At 32.8% G+C, this 19,458-nt stretch overlaps 2 protein-coding genes across 3 annotated transcripts; one reads left to right on the forward strand and one right to left on the reverse strand.

Moving 5' to 3' along the window:
- Positions 1 to 12,569: 12,569 nt before the first annotated feature.
- LOC131652802 (AAA-ATPase ASD, mitochondrial-like) lies at positions 12,570 to 14,598 on the reverse strand. 2 transcript variants are annotated; one of them, XM_058922761.1, is made up of 2 exons: positions 13,006 to 14,598; positions 12,570 to 12,972 (listed from the first exon to the last, which is right to left on the reverse strand). In XM_058922761.1, the coding sequence occupies exons 1-2, from the start codon at positions 14,398 to 14,400 to the stop codon at positions 12,835 to 12,837; spliced, it is 1,533 nt and encodes a 510-aa protein (XP_058778744.1). In that variant the 5' UTR covers positions 14,401 to 14,598; the 3' UTR covers positions 12,570 to 12,834. The 2 variants fall into 2 exon arrangements, with proteins under 2 accessions (XP_058778744.1, XP_058778743.1); XM_058922760.1 differs by having other exon boundaries at positions 12,570 to 14,597.
- Positions 14,599 to 16,834: 2,236 nt separating this feature from the next.
- Positions 16,835 to 18,787, forward strand: LOC131652803 (AAA-ATPase ASD, mitochondrial-like). The gene has a single exon (XM_058922762.1). The coding sequence runs from the start codon at positions 16,974 to 16,976 to the stop codon at positions 18,507 to 18,509; it is 1,536 nt and encodes a 511-aa protein (XP_058778745.1). The 5' UTR covers positions 16,835 to 16,973; the 3' UTR covers positions 18,510 to 18,787.
- Positions 18,788 to 19,458: the final 671 nt, after the last annotated feature.

Below are 19,458 nucleotides of genomic sequence, written 5' to 3' on the forward strand. Positions count from 1 at the left end.
CGACTTAACCAAACAAACATACTTATATTGCATTTAATAAAGATACATAGCATTCGGAACAACACTTCTTTCACCACTTACAACTTAAACTTATAAACACCTTTCAATTCAATTTAACACAAATGTCATCATAGTATACAATAATCAAATAATAAAGACTAATCCCCAACGAGTGCTACGTATCAGAGCAATGGACACCAACTCGACTTGCCATAAAGCAACATAAAGGCTTCACCTAGATAACCTCGGACATCCAGGACTAATCTTGAGTACCTGCCCATTTCCCATGGTAGGGGAAATATCAGCAAAGGGGTGAGATATCTTACAATATAAAGGAATGCATGATAAATAATATAGGAGATATAGATCATACATAATTTCACCACTTCGCATCACATAACATCTTACAAGAAGTTTCACCGCAAAACAACTTATCAATATAATACAACTTTCAAAACGGCAACGATGTCATTAATCACATATTCAAATATACAAGTATGGTATCAAATACGTCACAACCAACGTATCATTATCACGTCACAACAAACACCTCGTCATCTCAACAATCCAAATACAATTCAAATGCAATTCAAATGCGACTCGAATGTGACTCAAACTTATGCATATGCATGTGGTACCATTGGAGTAAAACTCCCGTCTCAAACAATTTGCCATTGGGCAGTCTCAAACATTTGCCACAAGGGCCGTCTCAAACATTTGCCACAAGGGACGTCTCAAACAATTGCCACAAGGGTCGTCTCAAATAATGCAATGGATGCGACTCAAATGATGCACATCCACAAACACAACTTAAACCACTTAATCAACTTAAACGACATAATCAACTTGAACGACATAATCAACTTAAACAACATAACCACATCAACTAAACAACATCAACTCAATGCCAAGGTTCTATGGCAATAACCATATCATAATAATTTACCACATCTCAATCACATCATCACATCATATCGACATACAACATCTATTCAACTTCATTCTTATCAACATGATACAACTTATCAATAGTGACCATAGGGTCTACAACAACAACGACAAATTCATCATGTTATAGCAACAATAACAATTCAACATATTGCACAACAACAATAAACATCAACATGTTACAACAACAACAGCAGTTCATCATGTTACGACAACAACAATTCATTATATTGCACAACAACAACAAACATCAACAATTCATCATATCACCAACAACATAAACAAATTCGTTATATTCCTTAATTCAAGTAATCATCATAACACGTTATATTCAACTTCCTAATAAAGACATATATATTCTTAATTCATCACATGGCATCGTCATCGACTCATACATATCAAATACGCACAATTAATCACATATAGCATACAACATCTTTATCAATTATGCATATCATCACATACCTCATTATCTCATCATAAGGAAGGCACATATTATCATTTCAATAACATTGTATCGTCATAAGGAAAACATACGTCAAGTTATACTACAACACAATTATATCAATTCATCGCAAAGAGCATACTTCATTTGTTAACACAACATAGTTCATCACTTAATCCTAATAAACATATTAGGAAACTATATCATATGGATCATTTTATTGCATCATGGTATAGTTCATTGCGTTAGCTTTCCAACGCTTCGAACGGCGCCTAAAACGGAGTTACGAATCAAAAGTTACATCATTTCAAAGTTTAGAAAAAGTTCTGCAAAACAGGGCTCGCGACGCCAACAAGGTTCGCGGCGCGAACTGAGTGAATCAAATATTCCTAATTTTCTGTCAAGCAGTTCGCGGCTCGAACAATAGTTCGCGGCGCGAACTGGCAATTTCAGAAAATCCCAAATCTCAGAAGACAGCATACGAAACTCATCCAAAAACCCCCAAACTCAACCCAATCAAGCTGAAAACACCAACCATCATGAACAACAATGGAATACATGTTATAAACACAAATACAATACATATTATGGATCTTCTAACATCATAACAATCATCAAACATCAATTAAAGCACATTTCAAATCATGAATTTACACATTTGTTCATAAACCCTAACATCTCTACACACAACTTCCATGGAGAATAACATACAATCTAACCCACCATATACATCATCATGCCAACCCTTAGAGAGTAAGAACCACACCCTTACCTTAGCAAAAGCTTCACTTCCTTCAATGGAGCTCTTCCTCTCTTCATGCCATATCTTTCTTCTCTTCCTCTATTCTTTCTCTTCTTTCTCTTCTTTCTCTTCTTTCTCTTCTTTCTCTTCTTTTCCACAAAATGAGTTATGAGGTTTAATCTCTAAAACCCTAACTCTTACTATCTTTTCTCACTAATGGGTTTAACCCATAACCCATCCATTGTGTTATATTTTTTCCACTTAGGCCCAATTCATAACATCTCTTTAATTACTCAATTAATCCGAATAATACACATAAATAAATAGCCACACAACATAACCGAATGTTATTTTCCAACAATATTCCACATCTACCATCGATCCATAACCTAAATATACCGACTCAAGAATTGTATTTCTCCGACTAATCCGACTAATTAATCTGACCATAACTTACTGCTCAAATCAACATATTAATCCATTACGTTTGTAGAATAATATCGATAAACCTCGACTTCAACTAATTCCAATGAATAAATCCTCGATCAATTTAATTAAATAATTAATTAAATTCAGGGCGTTACAATATACATATACAATATTTCAATTCATCAAAACAATTAAATCGACTTTTAAAAATAAAGTCGGCCACTGCCCATTTTATCACTTTATCAAATAAAACATCTAATTAACTTCGCAACGCCCAAAACGGCACCTAAATCGGACAAACGGATCAAAAGTTATGATCTTCAGAATATTTTTCAAAAGTTGCATGTAGTGAGGCGACGCATAGCCTCCTTCAGGTTGACGCATAGAACTTCTACCACTCTCGGGTAAGCGCATGCTGACACTATAGGTCAACGCATGCTGACACTCAGGTCGACGCAACTGACACTTAGGTCGACGCATTCATCGTTTTATGCAGCATTTTACTGCGATTCAGACCTCCTTCTTCTCCCAATTCCAATCCAATCACACCATAATCATTCCCACATCAAAACATCATCAAGTAACATAATATACTAAAATTATAACACATTTTAGAGGTCATCTAACATCAAAAATTCATCAATTTCATCAAATTCATCAAAATTATCAAAACCTATCAATTCAATCCAAAGCATCATAATTGAATCGAACCACAAGATAATCAATCCTATCACCTAGAATCACATAATACGTAGTAATAGGAAGAATCCCCCTTACCTTAGGTTTAATCTTTGGTCTTCCCCTTTCCAAAGCTCTTCAGTTATTTTCACGTTCTTTCTCTTCTCCCAATTGCTGTAACCCTCCTATTCTACAATTTCCTTCTATTTTATGAGAAATAGAATAACTTTGGTTAATGGGCCTAACAAGTTAACACCTCCCTTCCTCACTAACCACCACACATCCCAATAACTATTTTCCAATATTTCTCAATATTCCTCATAAAATCAATTATTCCAATTAAATAATTTTCCTACTTAAATTAAATAATTAAAAATAATTTTCGGGGTGTTACATTGTGGATCTCCTCCCAACATAAAGATATACGAAAATTACAAGTTTCAACATTAAAAAATTATATCTAAGTCATTTGTTTATTTTTTTAGTGCACGACAATAAATGAGAAAACTTTATTTTATAAAATATCATTGATCGATAGGGATGTCAACTTGCCTCCGTTAGTGGGGATCTTCGTGGGGATTCCCCGTTTAGGGCCCCAAAGACGGGGAATTTTTCCCCTGCGGGGACGGGGATGGGGAACAAAGTCTCCCCGAAGGCACTTCGAGGACGGGGGTGGCGTAAATATCCCCCGCCCTGTGAAGTCCCCGCCCCGCTTAAAATAGCATAATCCTTAATTTATATATACATTTTAAATTATTATGTAGGTTTATTTGTCATTTTATATATTTAATATTATACACAATTATAAAATATATATGTATTGTTAGTAAAAGAGTGAGATCTAAATGATTATTTCAATTTTTTTAGGTTGAAATTTTGGTGTTCATGACACTTAATATTATAGATTAAATATTATTAAAATAATATATTTATCATAAAGGAATAATTTCTAAATTTCTTGTGGTTAGTTTTTGAAGCTTTTACTATTAATTTGGTTTTAAATAATAAATAAAAAAGTCATGTTTATGGATCTCGGCATGAACCTTGGGGACCCGTGGGGATACGCGTGGACGGGGATGGGGGACAAAATCTCCCCGTAGCGGGGAACCGAAGCGGGGATGGGGAATAGATTTGAGGGCGGGGATTGTGATGGGAATGTATCCTCCGTCCCCGCCCCGCCCCATTGACATCCCTATTGATCCATATGCTTAATGTGAATGTGCGATTCATGTTAAAGTTTCTAAAGTATATTAAATATATTTGGCTAGATTAAAAAATAAAAATAGGAGACCTATCTTGATATTCATACTATTTAAAAACTAGCAAAATACTCGTGCGGACCCGTGCGTCCGCACAAGTAAATTTATTTTATATGATTTAAATTTTATTTAGATATACTTGTAAATTTAAAATAAATTATTTAATTATAAAATGAATAATAATAATATAAATTTAAATATATTAAATAATTATACAAAAGAAAACAAATGTCTGTAAAATGGATAAGCGAAAAAATAAAATAAAATAGTGATATTTGAAAATAAGAATTTTATGTCTAAAATAAAGGCAATTATTAATTAAAATGAAATAGGTATTTTGCTGATAGTGATCCATAAAAAAAGAGAAATTTTAACATTTGAAAAATAAGAATTTTGTACCTCAAATAAAAGCAATTGTGAATTAAAATAAAATATGTATTTTGTTGATAATGTTCTGTGAGAAAAAGAGAAATTTTGACATTTTAAAATAAGAAATTAATGTATCAAATAAAAATAATTTTAATTAAAATAAACTAGGTATTTTGCTGATAATGTCCCATGAAATAAAAAGATATTTTGACATTTAAAAATAAGAATTTGTGTCTCAAATAAAACAATTGTTAACTAAAATAAAATAGGTATTTTGTTCATGGTGATTTGTGAGAAATATTTTTTTTTGAAATTTGAAAATTTGTGCCTAAAATGAAAATAAATATTAATTAAAATAAAATATTAATTAAAATAAAATATGTGACTGGTGTGGAAAAAAAAAAGAAAATTTGACATTTGAAAATAAAAATTTTGTATCTCAAATAACGAAATAGTTAATTAAAATAGGGTTTTTCTAACCTATGCAATATTGTATAGGATAAGGGACAATTAATACATCACTTTTTAAATATAAATTACCATATTAATTATTATTTATGTTGATCCATTAATTGGGTGGGAGAGAGAAAATAAAAGAAAATTACTTTTCAAAAGAAGAATAATGAATATGATAATTTATATTGAAGAATATAGTATATTAATTGTCCTTATCCTATGCAATGTTGCATAGGTTAGAAAAATCCATTAAAATAAAATATGTATTTTTTTGGTAATAATCTTTGAGATGAAAAGTTAGTTGTGTTATGACTATTTAGTATTATTTAATTTCATAAAATAAAATTTTAATTTTATTAAAAATTAATATAGATTAATTAATATTTTTAATAATAATAAATAAATAAAATTGATTAAATTTATCATAAAACAAAACTAAATACCAATAATATATATATATATATATATATATATATATATATATATATATATATATATATATATATATATATATATATATATATATATATATATATATATATATATATATATTTCATTGTATTCATTAAATATATTTGTCAGATTATCTATTTTATTCGATTTAACTAAATTAAAAAAAAAAATAGAAGAACTATCTTGATATTCATATTGTATTAAAAATACCTAAAACAAAGGTTGAGTATAGGAGCATAATATGTTTTTTTTTTTTAACTAAGTGAGTTAAGTTTTATAAATGACGGAGAATGGTTTCACTCATTAATTTAGATTTGATTGAATTCATTCATTTAAATAATATTTTAGTTTTTAATTAAAGCATATTTATTCCGTATATAGTTTATTAATGTTAGAATATCATCACTGTATTAGGTGATTGGAATTTCAAAGTCAAGTCACTTTTTTAGATACATTTTAAAGTTTTTAATAAAAGCATAGTTATTTACTAGTATATAGTCTCATCACCACTAGCAAAGTATACAAAATTTAGGCGTGCATGTAAACACCATTTTTTAATAGTCTATATGACTTAAATCAGCTATTGTATATGTCATACATAAGCTGAAAGAGACCTTTTAAATTAACATTATAATAATTTGCTCTTTTTGTCCATATGAAATAAGTTTTGATTTTAACATTTTATAATGGAGAAAGGGAGAAAAGTTGCTCCAATAGCTTTGATCATGGAGATACTGCTTTTAAGAAATGTTATTTTAATTTTATTTTGAGTGTCCAACACTCAAAATATAAAATATAAATACAATTTTGTTTTTAAATTAATTGTGGATTGCAATGAGTTTCTTGAGTCTGAATAAGAATTTTCCCTAATAAAACAAACTTGGAATAAAATTTTGTTAAAGACAGAAAAGGACGGAATAAAATTTTGTTAAAGACAGAAAAGGACTAGTCGCCTAAAGCGAGTTAAGCGTCTGAAGTGGTATAGTCGTCCGAATGGAGTGACCAGCTGTCTGACACAATTTACTCTCACCCACGATATGTCCATGGATATAACTGGAGCTAACAAATTGGTCCGAAAAATCATAGGGCATGGGCCTTTAAATTAAAACTTATATCTTTAAAATTTTTTTTAGTCCAATTCTAAGAAATCTTTAGCCCATATGGACCGTGGGTAATCTATTATACCCGCATTACTGTAAATTTTAAAAAATTATCTTAATTCTTATATTATTTTTCTCCAAAATAACACATTAATTTTTTTTATTTCACTAAATTTTGTCTCTATTCTATTCCATCTCTCTCTTTTAAATATTATACATTAATATAATCAACATTTTTTCCTTCTGTTCTATTAGTTTCTCTTATGTTAAATATTTTGAGTATTATTTTATACAATTTAAACATGTATTGTATATAAAAATACGTTATAATATTTATAAAAGATAATATAGTACTTAAAAATGTAATTAGAAAATATAAATTTTTATTTTATTTGTAGTGAATATTATAGATTTTTTATTATAATTTTTTATATTAAAAAAAGCCCATTTAGGATCGGGTAGCCCGAAGCCCATATTACAATGAGACTTTTTTGGCCCAGCCCTAAAAAGCTCAGGCCCATAAGGGCCGGTCTTAAATGGTCCGGGTAGCCCATTTTGACAGCTCTAGATATAAACAGCTCTAGATATAACGATCGAAGGGTCTTATGGAGGGACAAATTGTCCCCCACAATTTGGGGAGCCCTCTCTATCCTACATTTTTCATGATGGGGTTATGAGACCCAATACTAATTGAGAAAATTCTTGTTCTCTCACTACTGTATTTTTAGCGAGTACAATTAGTGTCTACCGTGGACCCAAATAAAACTAACCTAGGCCACACCCGTATTCACATTAGAAACTGCCTTAACCACCTTCCTCGAGATGGTTCAAACACGAGGTTCCGCCTCAACCGACAATAACTTAGACAATGATTACTAGATTATAGTGGAAATACAAGCTACTATGAAAGAGTTGTGCCGCTACAACCAAACTCTGGAGGATAACATTGTCAAACTAAAAAATTGCCAGTAGGAGGTCGAGCTGCCTGAGGAAATCAAAATCTTGGACTCTTAACCTCCCTCTAACGATATTTGAGATGTCCCCGTCCCAAAAAACTTCAAACCCTCATTGCTAACAAAGTTTAACGCAAGGAGCGATCCTCGGGAGCATGTCTCCTCCATAAACACTCAAATGACTATCATTGGCGCTGACGACTCCTTAAAGTGCAAGTTACTCTTTAGCACCACTAAGGACGCCGCACTAAGGTGGTACATGAACTTACCTCGCTTTTTGTTCATTAGCTACCAGGATCTGTTGAAGAAATTAATCCACCAGTTCTCTACAAGAAAGCAGAAGAAAGTGTCAACCACAAGCCTTTTCAATGTCTACCAAAGGTCCTTTGAGTCGCTTGGGAATATCTCGCCCGCTTTAAACGAAACTACCACCAAATTCATACATCTGAAGGATGAAATGTTTATAGAGGAATTACATAATGGTCTAAGGGCTTGAAAATTCAAAAAATTCCTTACCCATATGATGGTGAATTCTATGGAAGAAATCATGGTGTGGGCGGATTGCTACATCAAGGGCGAAAAGAGAAACACATAGAAGAATGCCAAGGAGCGTACATTTGGTGCCCCTGGTGCGCCGCAACAACATCACATGATTAACTACACCTCATATATATATAAAGGATCAACACAATGAGAGACATTTTAAAAGCTTCACACTGCTCAACACCCACTGAGAGTAGATATGACGAGAAGTCTTTCACACTCAGGACATCCCATCGTCGCCAGTCCCAAAGTTTGACACCATGGAACATGATGTACACATATTGATAAATAAATGGGGAACAAATTAACTAAAATAAAATCAGAATAGAACTAAATAGTAACATGCTGAATCACAATGGCATCAAAGATATTTCAAATGTGCAGAATTTATATCTTGAAATACATATGATGGTGAAATACAAATGATTAAAATATGACGTCACTATAAACATATAGATTAAAAACACTAATCGGAATAATAATTTTTTTTTGGAAATGAACAGTCATGAGATTGCATCATACATCAAACATATCACACTTTGGAATATAAACATGGAATCAAATTACAAGTGACATATATTAGCAATGCAAGAAATAAAAACTTACAAATAAAGAGATAAGTTAAATGATATTACCTCATAGGATGAAAAATAGAGGATGCACTCACATGAAATAGAACTTTCAAACAAAGGTTAAAACAATTATAGAGAGAGTGCATGCATAAAAATATTTAGGAAAAATTTGAGATATTGAGAATGCCCAATTCCCGACAAATATTGAAAAACGACTCAGTCGCAAGAGGTTTTGTGAAAATAATATCATCGCACATTATTGAAATACGTTGAAGTTTAATGTTGAAATTAAGTAATTGTTGTTTAAGCCACCAAAATTGAGCGCAATAACTACCCGTTGCGATGTATTCCACCTCAGAAGTTGACAAGGCAACAAAGACTTGCTTCTTGCTATGCCAACTAACTAAAGAATTTGAAAATAAGTGAAAAGTTCCACTAGTGCTCTTCTTATTCTATTTGCAATCGGAAATATCGGAATCGAAGTAACCAAGTAAACTCCAATCCCATCTGTGGGATACGAAACCCCATACTTTTAAGTACCATGAAGGTATCTAATGATGCACTTTACAACTTTTAAATGATATTCGTTAGGAGCAGATTGATATCGAGCGCACATGCACACACCAAACATAATGTCAGGCTTAGATGCAGTGAGATATAAGAGAGATCCAATCATACCTCTATACCTTTTGATGTTAACATCCTTACCATTTTCATCTTTATCTAAGTTTGCGTTTATGGACATTGGAGTGTCAATTGGCTTTGCATCTACCACTCCCAAGCGCTTAAGCAACTATTTTCAGTACATTATTTGACACACAAATGTCCCTTCTTTGAGTTATTTGATTTGAAGTTCGAGAAAGTAGTTTACCTCTCTCATTAGACTCATTTCAAATTCGCCCTACATTATATTTGAAAGCTCTTTGAATAATTGCATAAATCTAGCATGATCAATATCCATGAAAAGAGCCGGTATGGGTTCCATGTTCCCAAATTCATGGCTCAGCCCCATTGCTCGAGCTAAAGCGGTGAATATCCCTCCAATTTGGATGGGACCGCCTTGGGCAATGCTTTTAAAATGAGAGAGTAAGAGTGGAGAAAAAATAATTATATTATTGTTCAAGGCACAATGAAGGAAAGACATCTCCTTTTGGTTAACTCTTCCATTATTTTCCCGGCTAAACAAAGTGTTGGCTAAAATTTGGTGAAAGTATCGAATGGACGGGTTGTGAATTTGGGTGTCCTTAAGGCCTTCCAAGGTATCAACATAATGAGTGGTGAGGCGTTCCCACAGCGTACCAACATTTTCTAACAAAACCCCATCAGTAGGGTGCTCACAAGGGATCCCTTCCCCATGGGGAAAAGGAAGCAAATTTGCAATAGCATCTCGGGAGAACCTATACTCCTGCCCAAACATATGAAATCTAGCAGTGCCTATTCTGCTCTGACTGTAAGGATGAATGGTGTAAGTGAAGGAACTCAAGAAATCTAATGTTAGCTTACGGTAAATGGGTTCATGCAAAGAAGAAAAATATAGTAAATTAACCCTATCAAGTAAAAGCCCAACATTAGTGAGTAAACATAAATTACGAAGACACTCAATATCGGGATACCTCGTTGAAGACATTGCTCTCGCGTAGATTCGGTGGTAGCGTTGATCTTGCCTATCACCATCAACTCCACCACGGAATTGTATGCCCATATAATCCATACCTTCCATTTTTGCAAGAGAAGAAACTTTGTGAAGTAGAATCATACAAATAACTTTGGTTATACAAGAAAATGTTAGTTTACAACATAATTCAAATAGCAAATAAAATAAAATAGGAGTCTAAATCAATTTAAAACACGAAGAATCCAAGATTCTCAATTTCATACGTATCTTGTGGAAAGGTTCAATGAATAATGGTTTTATGAAAATGATATTTATATGTGTTGGAGATCTAGTACAAAAATGAGAGAAAATGGTGTATGATTCAAGTCAACAGCAAGAGTTATGATTTGAATAAGAAAACCAAGTGATTTGAATCAAGAAGTAAAAACTAGATGAAATCCATTTGTGTGATTTGAGTCTCAAGATCTATGATTCGAGTCACTTGATGCGAATAAGACAAACTGGTGATTCGAATCAGAGTTCTAGAAGCAACTAGGAGGATTTTCATTTCAGTGTGATTCGAATAAGGCAATTTTATTATTGGAGTCAGAGTGTTGTGATTCGAATCACACCTTCCTGTGATTCAAATTAGGAAAACTAAAAAAAATACATTTATGAGCTCTCTGTGAGTCTGATTTGAGTCAAACAAACTGTGTGATTTGAATCACAGAGGCATAATCTCTTTTTCACAAAATTTCAATGGATTTTTGAGATTATACAATGGTCATGACTTGAATCATTCTCAAGTATCGTTCTTGATTCAAAAACTAAATAAATTGATTTCAACCATGTTACTTAAGCTATAATCAGTTACTTTGATTTATACATGCTAAAATACAAATTTAAAACTCAATCCAAACTAGGGGTGATCAAAACCAAACCAACCCAATAGAAAACCGCAAACCAAACCAAACCAAACCGAAACCGCAAAAAACCGCATTTGGTTCGGATTAGTTTGGGTCATCTTTCAACAAAACCGCACGGTTCGGTTTGGTTTGCGGTTTGTATTTTGTAAACCGAACTAAACCAAATCAAACCGCATTATGTTACAACCTAACTTTTACTTAACTCACATCCAACCCAAACTTAAATTTATAATACTTTAACCTTATGATTACGAACAATTTTCTCATCCTTACACACATGATTTTAGTCTCGATCTTCTCAAATCTCTAATAGCATTATCGCGCCTTCTTTGCCATATTCATCTTCCCTCTTTTTCTATAATCTATACTCTCTTATATTCTTTCTTTTTCACTTTCTCATTTCTATGCAAATGTTATCTATTTCAGTTTCGTTTTTATCGCACATCTTCTCTAATCATTCAACTCTTTTGTTTTTTCTTTTTCACCTTCACTAATATCTCGTCTCTTCTATTTTTTTGTTTCATTCTAATAATTTTTATATTGTTTTATACTATTATTTTATGTTTATTATTCAACTTTTGTCTAATTTAACTTTTACAAATTAAATAGAAAGTTATTGTCAAAATGTGACGAGTTTTGTTGTTATTTGATAGTGTATTAATGTCTAAATACAAAGTTATGTTGTCATATATATATATATATATATATATATATATATATATATATATATATATATATATATATATATATATATATATATATGTATGGTTCAATAAAATATTTATAAAAAAACCGAACCAACCGAACCGAACCAAACCGCATTAGTTTGGTTTGGTTTGGTTCGGATTTTTTTTAAAAGCCAACCAAACCAAACCAAACCGCACGATTTTTTCTCTTGCGGTTCGGATGATTTTTTTCGTCAAAACCGCCCAAACCGCACCGCGAACACCCCTAATCCAAACAAATGCAATAGATGAAAAAACTCGATGGCAAAACTAAAACAAAAAATTTAAAATACAAACAATCAAAACAATAACCCTTAAAATATCATAGACATGCAAGTTCAAATACATATCAAAATACAGGCATATTCAAATCCAAGTAGCACGAACATATCATTATTTTATTTTAGTTTATTTAGTCCATTAAAATCTTTCCTCACCTTCGATGTGATGTGCCCCCAACCTAACATGTGCTAAACAATCCATACTAAACTCCCTAAGCAAGCCAAACACTAAACCTGACCTCACAGTCATTTATTCAATAGCAACTAATATGAACATCATCATAATACACATTACACACCTAAGTTTTTTTTACAAAGTTCCTAAACATAATTAATATTACTGAAATTAATCTAAACTAAGTTAATCTTTGAAACCATTCTCCTTAGAATTTTCATTAGCCTTCACATTTTCTTCCTCTTGAGCAATTACTTGTTTTTCTTTCTCTTCCTTAACTCTTGCTTCCTCTTCCTCAGCTTTTTTCTTTGCTTCCTCCTCCTCCTCCTCTACCTTTTTCTTTGCTTCCTCCTCCACTACCTTTTTCTTTGCTTCCTCAAGAGATTGAATCAACTTCTTCAAACAAGTTTCAAAGTTTTGAGTAATAGACTTTGGCATCAAATTCTCAGCAACATCAGCAGGTGTCATATTAGTCTCTCCCAACAACTTTCCAATAACCGGAAACAACTCATCATGAGATTCAACATCTAAGTAATTCCTTGCAAGAACCTTGAAAGCTTCATATCCACAATATGACATCTCTATGTGCTTATCCATCCTTCCCCTCCTAATGAGAGCAGGATCAAGTTTATCCACAAAATTCGTCGTAAATATTATGATCCTCTCCCCTCCACAGGCCGACCAAATTCCATCAATAAAATTCAACAAACCCGAAAGAGTTAACTTACTTTCATTTTTCTCTTCTCCTTTAGCTTTTTCTACAAGTTTCTTTTTTTCTTCATTCTCATCATCATCTTTCTCTTTTTTCATCTTCCTTTGGCCAGTAAGATCCAAAGAACAATCAATATCTTCAATCACTATAATTGATTTGTTCGACGTCTCAATTAAAAGCCTTTTCAACTCATTGTTATCCTTAACAACTGTTAACTCAAGATCATACACATCATAGTTCATGAAATTAGCAATAGCAGATATCATGGTAGATTTTCCAGTCCCCGGAGGACCGAAAAGTAAATAACCACGCTTCCAAGCCTTTCCAACTTTAGTATAGTACTCCTTCCCTTCTTTGAACTTAAGAAGATCATTTATAATCTCTTCTTTCTTCTCCGGCTCCATAGCAAGTGTTTCAAATCTCGCAGGGTGCTCAAAAGTTGTATGACTCCACTTTGTACTCATATACCTCATCCATTCCTTGCTTGGATTGTTGGTGTAAAGCTTTAACTGCCTATTCTCCGTTGTAATCGCCTTTCCTTCTGCCAACACATGTTGAATATACGACGTAGTTATAACATCCCGATTTCTTTTGTGGAAGGTTAATGTTAAGAATCTCTTCTCATCCGAAGTAGGGTAAAATGAAAATGATTGTGATTTTGAAATGGTGTGATTTGCAGACCACCAAACTTTGATTCCATTGAACTCATCGATGATCTCTTGGTTATCATCCATGCTTAGGACTAATGGATTTTGGCTATCTTGGATAACTTCAGCTTTAAGTCTTCTAGCACTTTGTGACGAGTTCGCGCTGAGATATGTTTGGATGGTTTTGTAGGTTTGGCTACGTTTAAGATGATCACCAGATAATTCATGGAAAGTTATTTGGATATAAGGGTACAAAAGGCTTGTGAATTTGTTTGTGTATTTTAGAAAATATCTACGAAGATGAGGTGGGAAGAATTTATCAAACATGGCATATACAAACATTATGCTAGCCGTGATTGATCCTAGGTTTGTCCATATTTCTCCAATTTTCATCTTCAATAATTTGAAATGTTTGAATCTTGGAGAAAATAATTGTTTGTGACTCTAACTTATGTGTTGTATAAACTCAAAATGGGTGGCTTTTATAGGGAGTAATGGAGTAAGATAACAGTGTTTCAGGTGTTGTGTTCCACACAACTTAGAAAACAGCAGGTAGGTTCTCTATGTTTTCTTGTGAGTTTCTTGGAGACCACGGTTTACTACGAGACAAGAGTTGCTGTCTTGTTGATATATTTGTGCAATATTATTTTGAGCCACTAGTTAATATTTTTTTGCAACACTAGTTAACGTTTAACGTCACACAATAAAAAGACTAAATGCAGTGTTTTCTTTTGTACTATCTATCGTCCCCGCACAATTAAGTAAATAATTTATTTAGTTGTTCAACTTGAGAGTTAAAGAAAATTTTAGTTAATAATTGGTTTAATTTTCCTTTTTATCCCATATCTTTGAGTTGGAGTTCATTTTGATCCCTTAATTTTAAAAATTAACTATTTTTATTTCTCATTTTTACTAATTGGTTCAAATTTATTCTTCTATGTCATTTGACTTAAATACAGGTTAGTTTCTTTAACGTTATGTCTTAGTCAGATGCTACATAAGACCACACCTTATACATTAATTGAGCAACTCAAAATCCATATATTAGTGTAGGAAAGACTTTTTATATTGGGCGGAAAACACATTTTACATCGGATCTGGGTTCGATGTAAAGTCAAGTGATGTAGTAAATCAAAGACATTTTACATCGGTCAATAGCCCGATGTGAAAAATACACCTACCACATCGGTTGACTGTTATATCTGATGTGAAATAGGGGTTTGATTCTATTTTTTTTTTAAAATAACTACAATATTTAACATCGGTTGCTTTAATTGTCCGATGTAAAATATAGATTTTAATATCGGTTGCCTTAATGGCCAGATGTAATATGTTTGCTATCTTTCTGAAAAAATCAGGTTTTTTTTAGCGGAATCGAGGTGGATTTCCTGTAATTTTTGTTGGTACCTAACATTTCAAATTGTTCCAATATCACATAGACCTCACTTAGGTCGTTATTTTTCATATTTTTCCAACATCACACAAACCACATTTAGGTCACTATTTTTCATATTTTTCAACATCACACAAACCACGTTAAGGTCGCTATTTTCATATTTTCTAACCATTGAAGGGTAATTTTATTGCACCAAATAGCTAGGATGCACATATGTATTCTTCAAAATGAACAATTGATTTACAAAAGTATTAATCTAGGATACACACAAGTATACAAAATTATAAGGAAGGTTACACACGCTGAATTACTACAACAACAAAACAAGTGAAAACATACAAAAATATTCAACCATTTATAAGTCGTTTTTAACACTTGAAATACCAACATGCAATCCACAAGGAGATGAGTTGTAGCTTTAGTAGACAACACCAAAATCACATTTGCTGACAATAAATAATAACACCAATTAATATCAGCAGACAACACCAAGTCAAAAAACTCAAATAAGATACATATATACAATTCCTTATAACTTTTCAAATAAAGCTTAATCTTTATATAAATCAAAGAAACATTTTGTCCAACAGAGTCGCAAATCTTACAAATCATCTTGTGTTAATTTTGTTGAATCATCAAATACCTACAATATTACGTAAATAACAAGCAATCTACGTAGTATATAATAAACTATGGGTACTTACCACAACGATTATCTAATATAACTGTGATGAATGGTAATTTATATTCCAAAATGTCGCTGCTGAGAAATGAACCAGGGACCTCTAGGTCTATCACAACAGTTGATTTAACTAATCGTTGTGATAGTGCGCGCACTTTCCAATATAATACAACGGTCTCATGACCGTGATTGTAAGTAACACATTTACGTCAACACTCTACATAACAACGCTTGGACCCGCGTGATTATATGTATTTTTCAATCGTTGTTAAATGGATTTTCCGTAGTAGTGCATGTTATTATGTTTTGGTGAAAAAGAAGGAAACTAATGTGTTGAAATTTTGTTGTTAAATTAAGAGTGAATTGTATGGATGCTATGTGATGATAACTTTTTGTGTCTTTGAAAGATACTGTAAATATTCTTTTTCAAAAAATAATTTTAGAAAAAAATGTTATCTACGATTGTCTGTAAATATTTACCGGTATCTTAAAACCCACTAATTATCCGCTTAACGGATACTCGCACAATCAAGTTGAACCACTAAATAAATTATTTTCTTAATTGGGCAAGGATGACAGATAGTACGATAGAAAACGGTGTATTTAGTCTTACTAAAATAATATTAACTAGTGGCTCAAAATAATAGTGCTCAAATATATCAACAACTCTTGTCTCCTAGTAAACCGTGGTCTCCAAGAAACTCGCAAGAAAACATAGAGAACCTACATGGTGTTTTCTTAGTTGTGTGGAACACAACACTTGAAACACTCTTATCATACTCCATTACTCCTTATAAAAACCACACACATTTTGAGTTTATACAACACATAAGTTAGAATCACAAACAATTATTTTCTCCAAGATTCAAACATTTCAAATTATTGAAGATGAAAATTGGAGAAATATGGTCAAACCTAGGATCAATCATGGCTAGCATCATGTTTGTATATGCCATGTTTGATAAATTCTTCCCACCTCCAATCCGTAGATATTTTCGAAAATACGCAAACAAATTCACAAGCCTTTTGTACCCTTATATCCAAATAACTTTCCATGAATTATCTGGTGATCATCTTAAACGTAGCAAAACCTACACAATCATCCAAACATATCTCAGCGCGAACTCGTCACAAAGTGCTAGAAGACTTAAAGCAGAAGTTATCCAAGATAGCCAAAATCCATTAGTCCTAAGCATGGATGATAACCAAGAGATCTTCGACGAGTTCAATGGAATCAAAGTTTGGTGGTCTGCGAATCACACCACTTCAAAATCACAATCATTTTCTTACTATCCGGCTTCGGATGAGAAAAGATTCTTAACATTAACCTTCCACAAAAGAAATCGCGATGTTATAACTACGTCGTATATTCAACATGTGTTGGAAGAAGGAAAAGCTATTACAACAATGAACAGGCAGTTAAAGCTTTACACCAACAATCCAAGCAGGGATTGGATGTGGTATAGGAGTACAAAGTGGAGTCACACAACTTTTGAGCACCCGGCCTGTTTTGAAACACTTGCTATGGAGCCGGAGAAGAAAGAAGAGATCATAAATGATCTTCTTAAGTTCAAAGAAGGGAAAGAGTACTATACTAAAGTTGGAAAGGCTTGGAAGCGCGGTTATTTACTTTTCGGTCCTCCGGGGACTGGAAAATCTACCATGATATCGGCTATTGCTAATTTAATGAACTATGATGTTTATGATCTTGAGTTAACAGTTGTTAAGGATAACAATGAGTTGAAAAGGCTTTTAATTGAGACGTCGAACAAATCAATTATAGTGATTGAAGATATTGATTGTTCTTTGGATCTTACTGGCCAAAGGAAGATGAAGAAAGAGAAAGATGATGATGAGAATGAAGAAAAAAAGAAACTTATAGATAAAGCTAAAGGAGAAGAGAAAAATGAAAGTAAGTTAACTCTTTCAGGTTTGTTGAATTTTATTGATGGAATTTGGTCGGCCTGTGGAGGGGAGAGGATCATAATTTTTACGACGAATTTTGTGGATAAACTTGATCCAGCTCTGATTAGGAGGGGAAGGATGGATAAGCACATAGAGATGTCATATTGTGGATATGAAGCTTTCAAGGTTCTTGCAAAGAATTACTTAGATGTTGAGTTTCATGATGAGTTGTTTCCTGTTATTGAAAAGTTGTTGGGAGAGACTAATATGACACCTGCTGATGTTGCTGAGAATTTGATGCCAAAGTCTATTACTGAAGATTATGAAACTTGTTTGAAGAAGTTGATTCAATCTCTTGAGGAAGCAAAGAAAAAGGTAGAGGAGGAGGAGGAAGCAAAGAAAAAAGCTGAGGAGGAGGAAGCAAGACTTAAGGAAGAGAAAGAAAAACAAGAAATTGCTCAAGAGGAAGAAAATGTGAAGGCTAATGAAAATTCTAAGGAGAATGGTTTCAAAGATTAACTTAGTTTAGATTAATTTCAGTAATATTAATTAAGTTTAGGAACTTTGTAAAAAAAACTTAGTTGTGTATTATGATGTTCATATTAGTTGCTATTGAATAAATGACTGTGAGGTCATGTTTAGTTGTTGGCTTGCTTAGGGAGTTTAGTATGAATTGTCTAGCACATGTTGGGTTGGGGGGCACATCACATCGATGGTGACGAAAGATTTTAATGGACTAAATGATGTATCTGCACTACTTGGATTTGCATATATATATTCGGATCCAACTGGTACCAATATATGATATATTGAGAATTTCTTATTAGACTCCTGTCTTTTTAGTCACCCGCGCAATAATCCTCAAAATGCCCATTTATTTCAGAAATGCATTTTCGAAGTTAACTTTTTATGAAAAAAAGGTGGTTTCGGAGATGCACTTCAAAAAAAAAAGGTATTTTCGGAAGTGCATCTCTGAAATAAAGTTATTTTCCAGAAAAAATGTGTTTTCGGAAATGCATCTCTGAATTCACCCCCCTTGGAAGAATTCGGATATGTACTTCCGAAATCTTCTCTGATACAGAAACCATGAAACAAACAACACTTTGATTTATTATAAAACATGGAAATTACAAACATCACATAACATAAAATTAAAGTTATATATTGTTAGACACGGGTAGATGAGGATGAGTCAACATTTTGATAATGTCGGCCCCCGATCTTTGAAGTTTCTCATCCAACTCGATCGGACCCTTCGAAGAAAATCGGTCGAAAGTTGTCCACAAAACCACTAAATCTCCGTCTTTCTTGACTTCAAATGGGGTGAACTCAACGTCTCCCTCGTTGTTAAGCGAAGGCGAGCGACACTCAAGCTTGACAATCTTCCGATTTCCAGGATATTGCAAGAGAGTGTTAAGCGACGTTATCAATTCTGCGAACGGCGTGTCACGCGAGAAGCGAAATTGGA

This window comes from Vicia villosa, linkage group LG2 (genome assembly GCF_029867415.1).
Source record: "Vicia villosa cultivar HV-30 ecotype Madison, WI linkage group LG2, Vvil1.0, whole genome shotgun sequence".
In the NCBI taxonomy this organism is placed as follows: Eukaryota; Viridiplantae; Streptophyta; class Magnoliopsida; order Fabales; family Fabaceae; genus Vicia; species Vicia villosa.

Bases quoted from the DNA above. Each gene is read 5' to 3' on its own strand.
- LOC131652802 (XM_058922760.1), bottom strand. From the start codon at position 14,400: ATGAAAATTGGAGAAATATGGACAAACCTAGGATCAATCACGGCTAGC.
- LOC131652803 (XM_058922762.1), top strand. From the start codon at position 16,974: ATGAAAATTGGAGAAATATGGTCAAACCTAGGATCAATCATGGCTAGC.